Source organism: Coptis chinensis, chromosome 5 (genome assembly GCF_015680905.1).
Source record: "Coptis chinensis isolate HL-2020 chromosome 5, ASM1568090v1, whole genome shotgun sequence".
Classification (NCBI taxonomy): domain Eukaryota; kingdom Viridiplantae; phylum Streptophyta; class Magnoliopsida; order Ranunculales; family Ranunculaceae; genus Coptis; species Coptis chinensis.
Genome location: NC_141460.1, coordinates 38,728,811 through 38,743,521, shown reverse-complemented (window position 1 = coordinate 38,743,521; position 14,711 = coordinate 38,728,811). Strand labels below are relative to the sequence as shown.

Here is a 14,711-nt window from a genome sequence, read left to right as displayed (position 1 = left end):
TTAATTTTCCAACAAATTGTTTTAATTAAGTTTTAAAAAACCGTTTTTTCAATTGGGAGAGAGATCTTTGTTTTAATAAAAAAATAATTCACATTTTAATTAGATATGCTAGATTTTTCCTTTTCAATGGTGGAGGAATTCCCATTTTAATAGGAGAATGATTCCCGGTTTAATTAGAAGTGCTAGAATTTGTTTAATAGAAAAGGAATTATCGTTATAATAGGAGAATAATTCCCGTTATAAAAAAAGATTATCATTTTTCAAATAGGAGAGAAATTCTCATTTTAATAGGAGATGGCGTGGAATTTTAATAGAGCTCGAAAAATACCCCTTGTTATAAAAAAAGATTATCGTTTTTCAAATAGGAGAGAAATTCTCGTTTTAATAGGAGATGGCGTGGAATTTTAATAGAGCTCGAAAAATACCCCTTGTGGAATCTTTTGAAAACATTTATATTTTAAAAAAAAAATTGGAACTACCGTTTTAGTCGCTAACTATTTTTAATTTTATAACAAATTGTTTTAAATTAAGTTTTAAAAACCTGTTTTTTCAATTGGGAGAGAGATTATGTTTTAATAGGAGAATGATTCCCGTTTTAATTAGATACTTATTTAGATTTTCACTTAATTTTCAATAGGGGAGGAATTCTCATTTTAATAGGAGAAGGATTCCCGCTTTAATTAAAAGTGTTAGAATTTGTTTTAATATGAGAAGAATTCTCGTTATAATAGAAGAGAAATTCCCGTTTTTCAAATAGGAGAAAAATTCTCGTTTTAATAGGAGATGACGTGGAATTTTAATAGAGCTCGAAAAATACCCCTTGCGGGAGCTTTAATATTAAGATATAGATATAGATATAGATAGATATCTATCCAATTTTGGCAGATAATACTAATGTTTCTAATAAATGGCGGGAAGAGTCTAATTTTGGCAGATTCCAAGGTTCATTGGCTAGAAATTAAAATCTTTAATCTACTAAAGAAGATACCAACACCCAAAATAAGATTTTCTGGACCTAGAATGAAAACTTTTCTTGTGTAATTTGGTTGTTGTGGTGGTATAAAACATAACGAGTCCTGGCTTGTATTGCCTGCCTTTCTTTTGACAAATGATTGAGTTTTACCAATCAATCAGAAATAAAAGAGCTACTCAAAAATATAATTGCATCACGGTTCAATTGGATTGTGAAAGTGTGAATCAACAGATCATAAAATATAGCATTTACCTACAAACTGGATTGTATTAGTTATCATTAATGGTCAATTTTCACAATTATCACCTGCATTATACATGACACTTCTAATATATTCTAGCTGCACAATCGCATCCATACGCATTTTCCAACAAGTGAAATCTGGTGCTTATCGTCTCTCATGATTCTTTTTCCTTAGTCTCTCCTTCATGTATCGAATTTTGTCCTGAACTCTGGCAAAGAACCCAACAGGATTTTGGGTCTCTGAGCTTTGCAATCGCATTGTTTGAATTATATTGTGGTACATGGGAAAGAACCTAGTTCGAAATGCATTATATATGAAATAAGGGAGCAGAGCAGAAATAACTACAGCAAGGGTGGCCAACCAATAGAGAGGAGTTGGAGCACAGGCTTCCACAAGAACCTTGTATGCTGTTGTGGAAACTTTTGGTGGAAGAAACCCATAAATCACCAAAAAAATGTACCAAAAAATGATGCTCCCCCAGATGAAGATATGTTGGATCCATGTGAAGTAGTTGATTGAGAGCGCCATCTGGCAATTTACAGTCCATACAACACAGGTGTACATAGCAACCCCCAGTTCCTCAGACCCTGCAACATGTCCGTCGCCTCGGAAGGCCTGGATCAGGATGGAACTCGTGGTGAAGAAAAAGATGATAATGGAACAAATAACCCCATTAAGCATCCAACCAATAATACAGCGCCATCTGAAGAGGATGTTTTGTACGCCTTCTTGATGCAAGAGAGGATACTGCAAAACCAATAGCAAATAATCACGGATAGTATTGCTGGCAGGGCATGCACTTATTTTCTGGTTTGAGTAACATTTCTGGCTACTCATATGCTGGTGCATCTAATACTATCTAAGAACTCAGAAAAATAACCCACTGTTAAACACTGTACCTTGAGGCAAAGGCGTGCAGAAACATCCTGATCGAAAACTCCAAGAGCAATCACAGGCAAGGATGTGAAGAATACATTATAAAATGAAATGAACCAATCATTATAAGCAGGCCGACCAGAGAAAGAAGCAGAAGCCTCAAACATAAACAGAGTAAACCCAAAAGTTATGTTCTTGTAAAAGAAGTAGCATATCTGCACACATACACAACAATTGGTCCTGCTTCAGCCTGGCATGTCTTTTTATCATTAAAGTAAAAGGACTGAAGTCATATTAGGTCAGATTAATCACCCCACCCCTTCACTTTTTTCCCCTACAGATTTTTTAGTCTCCAAAGGTAAGAGTTATTTTAGCAGGGGCAGCTTGTTCCCTCACTGGCTCTTTCAAAATAGCTTTTGAACAAGAACGTGAAGAAGCCAAAACCAACACAACCAAAATGAGACTAAAACAACAGAAGATGTTAAAGTTTTTGTAGTGCCTCTAGCATTAAACAAGCTTAATTATCAGCAGAGATTCCAGAAATTTCCTTCAGTTAGTGGTGAGCGAGAAAATTAACCAATGATATGTTTTACCATCATTGCTATTCGCCTGTAACACCAATGACCATGAACCAGTAACAAACGCTCCAGGAAACGAAATTGAGCTATTGAAAAATCACTAGCCATAACTGCCTGCAATCAGATATCAACTCAAATCATTTATTCATAAAGAGAACAATGCACATATATCAATACTTGTTGTAATTTAGTAATGGATGAATTTCTGTTTCCATATGCATCCACGATAGGCAATACCTGCATCCCCTCAACACCACTGATGCCAACTCCTATGTGAGCTTCTTGAAGCATACCCACATCGTTTGCTCCATCACCAATTGCTAGTGTTGTTTTACCTGTTCTCAGTTTCACCAATCTTGTAACCTGCATCAACACGTAATCAGACTATATTGATGTAAAAAACATCAGATACTGACCGATTCTTAAAAATCAAAACAAATAATGTTTTGAGAACTTCAAAATAAACATGATGAAAAAGCACTTACAAGTGCCTTCTGCTTTGGAGAAGAACGACAACAAATAACAGAAGCACAATCAATTGCAAGCTCCCAGAATAAGTTCTCCAAATTCCCCATGAGAGCAAAAGTCAAAGATTTACCATCAATGACTAAAGCCGATGCAACCGAGTGTTTTTTAGCTGAATTTAGTTGAGACTTTCCTTCATTTATTTGCTTCTCTACATTCTCACAGGACGCCTAACAAGATCATCTTGTTCAGAAATCCAAAAGAAAATATGTTCTACTGCTTCCTCCAAATTCCATACATTTTCCATACCTTTGTAATGGCATCCTTTTCACCTTGTTTCTCCAAGGCAATGATGTCTGGTGAATCTAATGTAATCACAATCTGGATCATCCCTTTCCTCAGCAAGCTACAAGCATACCTGTATAATCTCCTTCAATTACAACATATATAACTTCCACAGATCACTCAAACCTGGGATTTCTCTAACAATATTGGTAACAAATAGATTTCAAGTTTATTAAACCAGACCCGATATTAACAGCAGTTTCCAGCTTATCACCGGTTAACACCCATATCTTGATTCCAGCTTCGGCAAGCTTGTTGATGCACTCCGGAACCTATACGCCAGAAGAAGTACCAATATGGCATTCTATCATTTACATATGAATGTGCATACCTATCTTCGTAATTATAAATCTGGTGTTGATTAGCATGGCATTTTCATGTGACTGGTAGAGGCATAGAATGGGAGAGGCCAGTAAATTTCTAGGCAAGTGAGGAACTTGATACCAAGGACCAAAATATCGATATCGGTGTACCCAAAAACCGATATATATCGGATATATCCATTTTTTTTGTGACCAGTCCAAACTATTTAAAATATCGGAAATATAATATCGGAAATATATTGGAAATATCGGATTTATATTAAAAAATGGTCAAAAAGTCAAACGATATATATCGTAAATATCGATTATATCGGCGATATAAAGTTTTATATCGGAAATTCCAATATATATCAGAAAAAAAGGGTTCAATATTCGGTGGATATATGTCGGAAATATCGATGTCGGTGTACCAAAAAAACGATATATATATATATCGGATATATCGGATATATCAGCTATATTTTGGTCCTTGCTTGATACAATGGTTAAAATCTTTATTTGTCGAAACCAGTACAATAAAAAAGATGCATATAAAAGCCTTGTTACGTGGTATATAGCTCTAACGCTCTGTGGAATTTAAGCAAAACGCCAAAAGCTTTGGTATGTTCAAAATATTTCTAGAAGCTCCATGGGGCTAAAAAGAATGAGTTACAAGATTTGGTACTTAGCATGCACGTTTTGTGATACATACTTAGTGCATAGGGTGATTATGGTCACAGTACAGTCAGTATTAACAGGCGAAAAAAAATAACTTAATGACGCTTTCTTTACATCATTACCATGGATCACTAAAAGTGTATGTCATCTCAAACATATGTCGCGCACTAGGTTACATGGACACGCCATATTTTTTTAAAAAATCCATGTCGGATACGTATCCACGTGTCTGTGTCGGACACATATCAGACACATTGTATGTGATTTACCCCAATATTCATATTTCGCCATGTCAGACACTTCATATCAGTTTCTAGGATGGACACACCTATCCGTGTCAATGTAACTTAGGTACTTGCGCAAGAGGACAAAAAAGGAGAGACGGTAACTGCTTTAGTAAAAGCTTGTAAACATGTACATGCCATTGGAACTGCAACTTAGTCAACCATAGAGCTATAGCTGGTGCAGTTTGGTATCAGGTAGACATCTGTATAAAAAGGGAGCCGAGTTTTGGGCAGAAAGAAAATAATGTTCCAAACATGGTTTTGAGTTTTTCTAGACATCAACATCTTCTATTAATAAATTCCACACAATAATCAATTTGGATGTAAATATATATGCATAGGGAATGGCTGTAAATGTGTGACAGATAAAGAGATTGTTGTTCCTCCGTTTGTCATCTGTTTATAAACTCAAAATGAAAAACTTACTGATTTAACATGTTTCTGATAATTTTGAAAAGCAGTCACTCAAGATTTCGAATAATGTAAATCATGAAACCAAATTTTAGATCAAAACCTAACACTGCGAACCAAATCTTTCCAGTGTTTAAGGCAGTCAGCCATGTGTCGTCCAAGGGACATGTACAATGGCCATGCCTGTGTGTCAAAATGCCAAGAGGTGCTAAGACTTGCTTGTACTTGAATTTAATGGAGGAATGCCTTGGGCAAGACTAACTACACTACAAATGCAACGGAATAATCACTCCTATATAAAAATCATAATGGCAATTCAGAGTTATTCATCATTTACCCCCTTTTGCAGTTTGTCTTCTACGGCTGTAGCACCAAGAAGAAACAAATTCTTTTCAATCTTATCGGCCACCAAATCCATCAGAGCATTCCGCTCTGAAGTGACGGAAGTTTTGGCCTTGAAAAATTCTTCTTTCCAGGTTCTGTACTCTCCTTCGCTAAGGTCACGGTATGCAACTACCAATGTACGCAAACCTGTTTCATCATATTTGGAAATGTGATCTTTGGTGTTGGCTTCAAAAGCACGACCATCCTCCGAAAGCCTTCCAAACATAGCACTGGAAGTATGTGGACGAACAGAGATTCAGAATCAATTTAACACACACAGAGGGCGCATAAGCTCTTACAGAATAGAGGTGCCAGTGTGCCACACACCATCAAATATCCATACCTGTCTGCACCCTTGCAGAGGAGCAACAAATGACCCTCTTTGTCCCTAATGATCACAGACATTCTCTTGCGGTAACTACTAAACTCCAAAACATGAAGAAGCATATATGATCTGCAAGAAACCATATTAGAGAAACAATGAGAATTTTATAAAGAAACTTACTGAAAGAAAGTACGATCCATCTTTCTTTCCTACAATTAATTCTGTAGGAAGCAAACCTGTCTATATTTTCTCCAGTCTTGGGGTCTCTCTCACGCAATGAGATGCTTATTTGAGTCCTTTCATAAAACTCAAACCCGATTTCCCTTGAGGCTATGACAAAACATGCTTCATCTGGGGACTCAGCTTCATAAGTAAGCTCACCTGACTCCTTATTTACAGCAGGAATGACTGTATGGCAGAGTGCCAACACGCAAAAGAACTTCTGTATGACATCTGAATGTATTTCTCTCATCCATCGCCCATTCATGATGCGCTCATCTCTGAAGTTGAAACCTCTTATTGAAGGATTTGAGCCTGTGACATCACTGTTCTGCTCTGCTAAGTCAGAAGAAGAATCACCAATTTCAGGTGCTCCGTCCTTTCTCCTTTTAGCAATAGCTCTCTCTACTTCTGTTACAGCATGGCTGTAAGCAGTACCAGCAATGGAACATTTGACAAATTCCATTAAGTTGCACGTCAGTGTACCTGTTTTATCAGAAAGTATAGTATCAACCTGGCCAAGTTCCTCATTCAGGTTTGATGTACGGGCACGTGCTGGTCTGTCTGTTTCCTCATAATACATATCCTGGTCCTGGTTAATAAACAGACTTTGTAAAACCTTTACAATTTCTATAGACACATACAATGATATTGGAATTAGAGACCCATACAACATTAGGCCTGTCAAAAAATGAAAAAATGCCGCCAAGGAAGCTCTTCTTGGATCAAAATATACGGTTGAGGCATCTGGTCTAAGATACCATCTCCTATATCCTGCACCGCTAATATCCCCCCTAGTTTCAATTCCAAAGAAAATAGATCCAGTGGACGAAATCAAAACCAGGGCACTGAAGAGAATATATGTTATTTTATCCATTCTCTTCTCAATTCTACTCCTCTTTGAAGGAGGTTCTGTAGCATTCTGTATCACCTTTGTGTCATGCCCAGTAAAAATTACCACGCCATATATGTGTTCAGTGTTTCGAAGCTTTGAATCTCTTAGAAGTAATTGCTGCGGTGAAAGAGGATACTGCTCACCACTGTAGTACAAACTTCCAATGAAGGCATACAGATTTTCATTTGGATCCTCACATTTGATAACTGCCTTGAAAGTCTGTAAGGAGCACTCATCGCGCAGGGAACATGTCACCTCCAAAGATTGCTTAATCTTTAGGTTTGTCTCACCATCAAGGTTCATGGTCTCAACATAACAGATTCCATCATCATAGCTTGACGAAAGCAGAAGTAAATCAGCCGGAAAGTATTCATCCCTCTCCACTTTCACAAGATCACCGACTCTTACTTTCTTCCATTTGGTTTTATGGAAAGTGTTGTCCTTTTCATATACTTTGACTTCCCTATTGTTGGCTTCCACATCCTGAAACCATTTTGCATTTGTCATACATTAGGATAATTCTTGAGAACAGTGTAAGTGGAACAACTGAAATTGCAGAAGTCAAACAAGTAAATTACGTCTGCTAGTACTATAATTAACATAACCTATAATCAGAAAAAATGGGTAAGCTTCAAATTGAATATTTATGGACTTTGTCGTACTTATCAAATGCTTCAAAGATGTTCAGAAAGTTGGTAGCCTTAGAAAAAGGTAATCCAAGATGAAGTTAAATAAAATGCCTATCACAGAGAGTCTCAACAAGGGAAGGATTCTTGCATAGAGGATCTAGAACAAACGTCCCAGTCTAGTTATATGCCTTGCAAGGGAGTTTCATTACAAAAGAGTAAAAGACATTAACAAGGAGAAGCATGACAGCATGAAGGTAATGTGATGATACACACAACAAAATGATTCAATTGCAATTGCAATTAAACGAATTCCACCAATTCTCAATAAAACCAATTCAATTCAATCTCCAAAACTAACTATGGCCAAAGGCCTACAACTCCTTATATAGGAAGACAACTTCTAAAACAAATAAAACACCATAAATTCGGAATTAATAATAACCCCAAAACACCCCTATGCTAAATAATCCGAAAATAGCAATTAAAGCTAAATCTAATGCTCTCTAATTACATAGAAACTAAAATAGGGTTCAATTATCAATGTAAACCCCTAATTCACATCATACTCCCCCACTTAAAGAACTTGACTCCGACGAGCTAAAATTCTTCTTAGATCTCCAATCACTACGACGATGAGGTGGTAGATACGCATCCTTCCCAGCTTTAGCAAGCACAATCTTATGAGACGACATCTTATGCAATGGTTGATTACGCAGTATAAAGACACATCTACCCTGAGAAAGACGAGAAGTATGCTCCCAAGTACCATAAACAACTCAAACACTATACTGCCAAGTGGTGCCTAAGACCAAGTCACAAGCATCAAGACTACTCACATAACAAAGAACATAATCACTAAAATCTCCCATGCGAACACCAACTCGAACTGTCTCTGCTAGTTCCTCAAAATCTCCAACTCTGAAAGAATGCACCTTCCTCCGGTGTACTATAGTAGTCAAACCATATGTCAACCATACAACGAGAAATTAGAGAAATGTTACTACTATTATCCAAAACCACATGAGCAGGACAAGTCTTAGAAACCAACGGATTGGCACTCTATCGGAAAACATTACCATGTGTAGACTCCACAATAGACAAAACATGTGCCAGAAGCATAGGCAACCATGTATCTGCTTGAGTAAGAATTCCCTCAAATGTGTATCCTTGCGCTTCCTCTTTCGTCTCAAGTTGAGGTGTCTCCAAATCAAAGTCAGAACTTGGCTTCTTAGGACAATTTGCTTGAACATGACCTTCTTGTCCACAAATGTAGCACTTAACAATCTTCTTAGGAGTTGTGTGAGTGGCTCTGTAAGATGACATGGAAGAAAGGTAACTCATTTTCTTCTTTGACTCGCAAGCAAAACTATAAGCTTCCTCCAAGGTATTAATAAGTACGTGGACTAAATCATAACGAATGTCTCCCCTAAGACCATGCAGATAACAGCGAATGCGGATTTCTTCACTCTTTGGCAGGTTGCAACGTGACTGTAGCACAGTCTTAGAATCCTATTTCAAATCTTACAACTTCCCGTACAACTGTTGCGCATAATTCATAGGTACAAACTTAGTAACCAAAGCTTCTTTCATACGCTCACATGTAGTGACTTGACCCAAATTCTGGCGCAAGCTAGTGGAGAAACTTTGTCCACCAAATCAAAGTAAAACCTCAAGGCTTAGTAGTAACCCAAACAACTTTACAATCCTCTGACATATTTTGATAAGCAAACACATTCTCTATCGTAGCAATCCACTCAAGGAAAACCTCGAGTTCCAAGATACTTGTAAACTCTAGAATATCAACCTTTGGCTTGAACTCACACTCATTTGTTGGTGGAGGACGATTCACAATAATGGGAGGAGGCAAATTATCTCTACGAGGTTCATTTCCATTCATCATCAAATTCCATAATTCGGAAAAACGTACATCGAGAGAAATCGTCAAATCCATTTTCAATTTCTCAATTTTTTCATCCAAAGCAATGAACTTCTCATCATAACCAGATGTTTTCTCAATTATATCATTCACACTCTTCTCTAATGCCTCAAACTTCACATTAAATTCTCTAATTGTCATCTCTATAAGAATAATAATTTTTATATACGCAGTGAATGGCAACGTGAACAGTAAACAGTATCGATGAACAATGACGTGAATAGTGCCGCATACCAAATCTTTTTTCAGAAGAAACAAAAAAAAAAAAAAAAAAAAATTGATATACCTTTGATAGAGTTGCGGAAGCGATTCTTTTCTCTACTAATTCTTTTATCTTCTTCAATGATAAGAACAATTAACCAAGACCTTCAAAGGCAATAGAAACTTTGAAACCTAGCTCTTAATACCAATTTGATGCAATCGCCAATTGCAATTAAACGAATTCCACGAATTCTCAATAAAATCAATTCAATTCAATCTCCAAAACTAACTATGGCCAAAGACCTACAACTCCTTATATAGGAAAACAACTTCTAAAACAAATAAAACACCCTAAATTCGGAATTAATAATAACCCTAAAATACCCCTATGCTAAATAATCCGAAAATAGCAAATGCTCTCTAATGACATAGAACCTAATATAGGACTCAATTATCAATGTGAAACCCTAATTCACATCACAAAAGCTCTAGAAAACGACTTTCAACACAATTGAACGCCAAAACTAGTAATAAAGATGGCATCTATTGGTTCAACAAGGTACAAAACAAGGCTGCAAATCTCAGGCATGTATGGCAAATAATCATTAATAAAGATACTCATACTCTATGGGTTTCATGGATAAAGAGTAACTTGATTAAAAGGAAAAACTTCTGGCAAATGGCTATTTCTCACTGTTCTTGAAGCTGGAGATGTATTTTAAAGGGTAGAATGGAGGCTAAACACATTGTTTTGCATCAATTAGGTAATGGACAGACTATAAAGTTTTGGTTGGACCCTTGGCACCCAATGTGAATTTTGGAGGCAATTTCTGCAAGCACTGAGGTATAATTCTACATGCAGTTTGAATGCAGATGTGACTATGTGAGTAACATGATTGAAAATGGAGGCTGGATCATACCTCAACATATTAGATCGCTAATTCCAGATGTAGTGAATCTAATGGAAGAGGAAGTCAAGATCAGTGGTGGAGATGACAAAGTGGTGTGGACAGCTTCATTGGGAGGAGATTTCACACTAAAGGACACTTATCAAAGCTAAAGAAATATCAGGCAGCCTACTGAATGGAATCATCTAGTGTGGTACACTAATAGAATCCCAAGGTACTCTTTCATTACTTGGTTGGCTCTATTAGGAGGTTTGATGACACGTGCAAAACTAAAAGAGTGGAGGACAGTGCAAAGTGGCTTATGCATGTTACGCTGGAGAGAGAGAAACCGAGAACCATTGATTTCATGAGTGTAACTAGTCTAAGTACATATGCTATACTCTCACAAATTTCGCAGGTTATGCAAGGCAAGTTTCAACAGATTGGCAAGATGAAATACAATGGCTTATTAAGACAAAACGCAAGGGAGTAGTCCAAGATGCACTCAAGCTTATCATCAATGCTTATGTGTACTGGATTTGGAAAGAATGAAACTAGAGAATTTTTTATGCCAAGGAGACTAGAGCAGCACAGGTGGTAAGTTTGATCCTTAGAGATGTTAAGACTAAACTTAGCTCTCTAAGAATCAAAATGTAGCAGTGCCAAGAGAGGACCAGATTCATGTCTATATGGAATGTGAAAATAGAAGTGAAGACTATTTCAATCAAGCAATGCACATGGGAACCACCTGATCAAGGAGAACACATACTCAATAAGGATGGAACATTACAAGGAAATGAGGGAGGTTGGGTGGCAGCTATTAGAGATGAGAAAGGAGAAGTCACTGGAGCAGCTCATGGGAAATCAGAATTTCACAGTATTGCTCTCATTAAACTACAAGGACTGCAGGAAGGAATGAGGTTAGCAACAAGAAGGAACATAAGATGATTAAGGGCACAAACCGACTCAGCAAATGTAGTTTCTTTCATCAAAGGCAAAGGGTAGCACCCATGTCAAGCAAACCACATAATGAAGGACATTGAAGACATGAAAAGCAAATTTGATTCTTTTTCTGTAAAGCATCTTTATAGAGAAGCAAATAGATTAGCAGATAGCTTAACTTCTAATGTACCCAATGCTAGCTTTATAGACCTGATCCCTAGCTCATTCTCAGAAGATGTTAAGAAAATTGTATTTGAGGATGCTAGTCGAAAAGTCTACGCAAGGATGTAATGGCCTGGACACTTTTATGATTAATGAAAAGCGGTAAAGGACCTCTCAACAACCTCGCTTGCCTACCCAAAAAACAAATCTATTGGTCCAAGACTAAAAAAGAATGGCAAGGATATTAAAAATTGCGAAGAATTTTCCATGTCGGCTTTCGGCATCACCCATAACACCATTTTTCACTACACTAACACTGAAAAACATACATAGTATTACTATGCAGTACTATGTCATTTGTCAAGTATAAGAGTTGGATGTTTCATTCTTTTGGAATGTTGCCATCAGATCACAATAATAACATCATACTGCTTTTATTACAATAACTATCTATTTTCTATGATGAAAGGGGAAAGCATTTCTCAGTTATAAAACTACAGTCTGATATTCAAACATTGTTTTCTTTTGCATATTATTTTTAATGCAACACTCCTATACTTCATATATATCTACAATAAACCAACTACTCTCAATTTGTCATTTACAAAATAAATGACATCCACATTCTACCCACCGAATATATCTGGATCCTTCAAGGCGTTCACGAATTACACATTATTCTAAATTTATCATATAAGTATTTGATCATAAACTTACAGCCATACTTTAATTTCACACAAGCATTACACATTACTCTAAATTTAACAACAAACAATATAATTACTTAAAACATATACCTGTTTCCTGCGACGCCAATCTTCAACAGATTCTTTAGCCATAGTACCACCAATAACAACCAAAAGTGGTATAAGTACACTAACAGCTGTATACGGCGCCAAAGGACTAAACGAAACACAAGCCACCACAAGAAAATATAAATTAGCTGCTCTTCTAAACTGCTCAAATAAAGACTTTGGTACAAAATTAGCTGCTGTGTATTTAGTAGTTGACACATAATTTGTTTTATATTTTATCTTCTGCTGACTTAACTCTGGGTTATCTAGATCATTACAATATAGCACTCTTGAATAACCTTTGTTACCTATCTCTGCATGTTGGGATTTATATGTTGGCTTAAGACATGAAAATGTGTAGAGATCACTTAGTTTGACACATTTTTTCCGTGTACTTGACATTTTATTTTATTTTTGTTACAGAAAATAAGGGGTGTACAGTAGATATGGAGTTTGTTTGTGTTAAGATACTTTGCTTTGGAATTGGTAGTTTTTTATTTTCGTTGTTTTGAGATTAGTAGCTCAATGTCGTTTCTTTTTCTATGCGCGCGTTTAAAGCAAAGTGGAATCGTCCTTTTATTGTATGGATGAGTGTGGATGAGAAAGTACCGCAAGTTAAGAAACTAACACGTGTGATTAGGAGTTTGGGAATGAAGGATTCATTTCTACGTGTCTTAATAAGTTGTGAGGAGGTTTCGTTGTTTGATACGGTTGAAGTTATCATAGTTTTCTTGGAATGATTTCGAGATTCCTCGTTTTGTATTCCCCGTTTTTGTTTATCGAAAAAAAAAAAAAGTTATCGGTTTTGTTTGGGTAATGTCAGCCCAAAGTGTAGAATGGACTCACGAGTCATGAAGGCCCTTTTGTACAAATATTTGTGCTGCTGCTGCCCTTGGAGCATTTTCGAAGGCATGAAAATGCATGGAACTTGACTTGCAAACCCATGAGTCAGGGTGGTCTTGGTGTTAAGGATCTGGAAGCCCAGAATGTTGCCTTATTAGGTAAACAAGCTTGGGCATTGCTCCAGCCTACTTCTCTTTGGGCTACTTACATGAAAGGCAAGTATTTTCCGAACGGTACATTCTTGCGCTCGTTGTCCAAGGACCATCTAAGACTTGGAAATCAGTTCATATATAAGTTATGTCACTTTTTTGCTTTTAGCTTACGGTGGAACATTGGCGATGGTATTTCCAGTACGTGCCTGGCTTGACTCTTGGCAGGGCCGGCTCAAGGCTGGATGTGGCCTTAGGCGACGATCCAAAGTGAGGCCTTTTTTCTAAACTAATTGATTAGCTTCCAAATACAAAAGTATTAGAGACCAATTTGTGAAAATGTGAGTTTAAGATGATCAATGGTTGGGAGTGAAACATGGAAGGGGCAGTGAGAGAGATACGTTTAGAAAGAGATGATTGATATAGAAATTGATAAATTTGCCTTTAATTAACTTGAGAAGAAGTGGAAAGGCGCCATCCAATAGGGAGATTTTGCTTTAAATGTGGGATTTCCATTTTCATTTAATCTTTCCAATTAAGAGATTTAACTAGATGAGGACACTCCTACAAAAAATTGAGACTAGTTCGCGTTTGTAACCATTAGATTTGTCATATAGTTTTGAGATGCAAATAATGTAGTAGACTATTGGATATTATTTATTTTAAACCAATTCAATTTCCGAAATTTAGTGCGGTGGGGAGAATTGGAGAAAACAAATTGACCACATTATCCTTTTGTGTTTTGTTTTGCATTTAAAAAAATAGTAATATCAAATATGTGCAAGGACAAACAAGGAAATTTGAGGCTTTAGGCGGCCGCCTAAGTCGCCTAATGGATGAGCCGACACTGACTCTTGGATCCCTGACACACCATTATCTCTGCCACTATTGCCCCAACCAGCTGGTTGTCATTTGGATTGAGTATCAAATTTTATTGACCCAGAGAATAGAAGTTGGAATTAGCTCCTCGTTACTACTTATTGGCCATCTTAGTATATTGAGAGAATCTTATCCATCCCTCTAAGCTTTCAACCTCAATCGGATTCTATATTTTGGGCTCCTATGAAACATGGTCTTTAGACTGTGAAAAGTGCTTATTCTGCTATAATGAAATATGTACGACCAGCGATAGTAGTGCATCCCTCTTTGTATAAGAAGATTTGGAAATTGCTTGTTCCTTATAAAATCT

The 14,711-nt window shown here is 36.8% G+C and overlaps 1 protein-coding gene across 4 annotated transcripts; it reads right to left on the bottom strand.

Annotated features, from left to right (window-relative positions):
* Positions 1-1,220: 1,220 nt before the first annotated feature.
* Positions 1,221-13,258, bottom strand: LOC147497472 (putative phospholipid-transporting ATPase 8). Of its 4 annotated transcripts, none has more exons than XM_086559971.1 (12): positions 13,140-13,258; positions 12,534-12,639; positions 6,102-7,462; positions 5,884-5,994; positions 5,494-5,770; positions 3,665-3,753; positions 3,446-3,554; positions 3,157-3,366; positions 2,909-3,034; positions 2,687-2,785; positions 2,117-2,308; positions 1,221-1,964 (listed from the first exon to the last, which is right to left on the bottom strand). In XM_086559971.1, exons 2-12 carry the CDS (start codon positions 12,573-12,575, stop codon positions 1,362-1,364), a joined length of 3,219 nt encoding a protein of 1,072 aa, XP_086416097.1. In that variant the 5' UTR covers positions 12,576-12,639; positions 13,140-13,258; the 3' UTR covers positions 1,221-1,361. The 4 variants fall into 4 exon arrangements, with proteins under 4 accessions (XP_086416097.1, XP_086416098.1, XP_086416096.1 ...); XM_086559972.1 differs by having other exon boundaries at positions 13,159-13,177; XM_086559970.1 differs by lacking the exon at positions 13,140-13,258 and adding an exon at positions 12,839-13,078.
* Between the last annotated feature and the right edge of the window lie 1,453 nt (positions 13,259-14,711).

Excerpts from the sequence above, each read along its gene's own strand:
- LOC147497472 (XM_086559969.1), bottom strand. The coding sequence starts at position 12,932 with ATGTCAAGTACACGGAAAAAATGTGTCAAACTAAGTGATCTCTACACA. Across the intron at positions 5,771-5,883 it reads CTCTGCAAGGGTGCAGACAG|TGCTATGTTTGGAAGGCTTT; the intron begins GTATGGATATTT and ends ACATACTTCCAG. Across the intron at positions 2,309-2,686 it reads ACAGGCGAATAGCAATGATG|ATATGCTACTTCTTTTACAA; the intron begins GTAAAACATATC and ends GTATGTGTGCAG.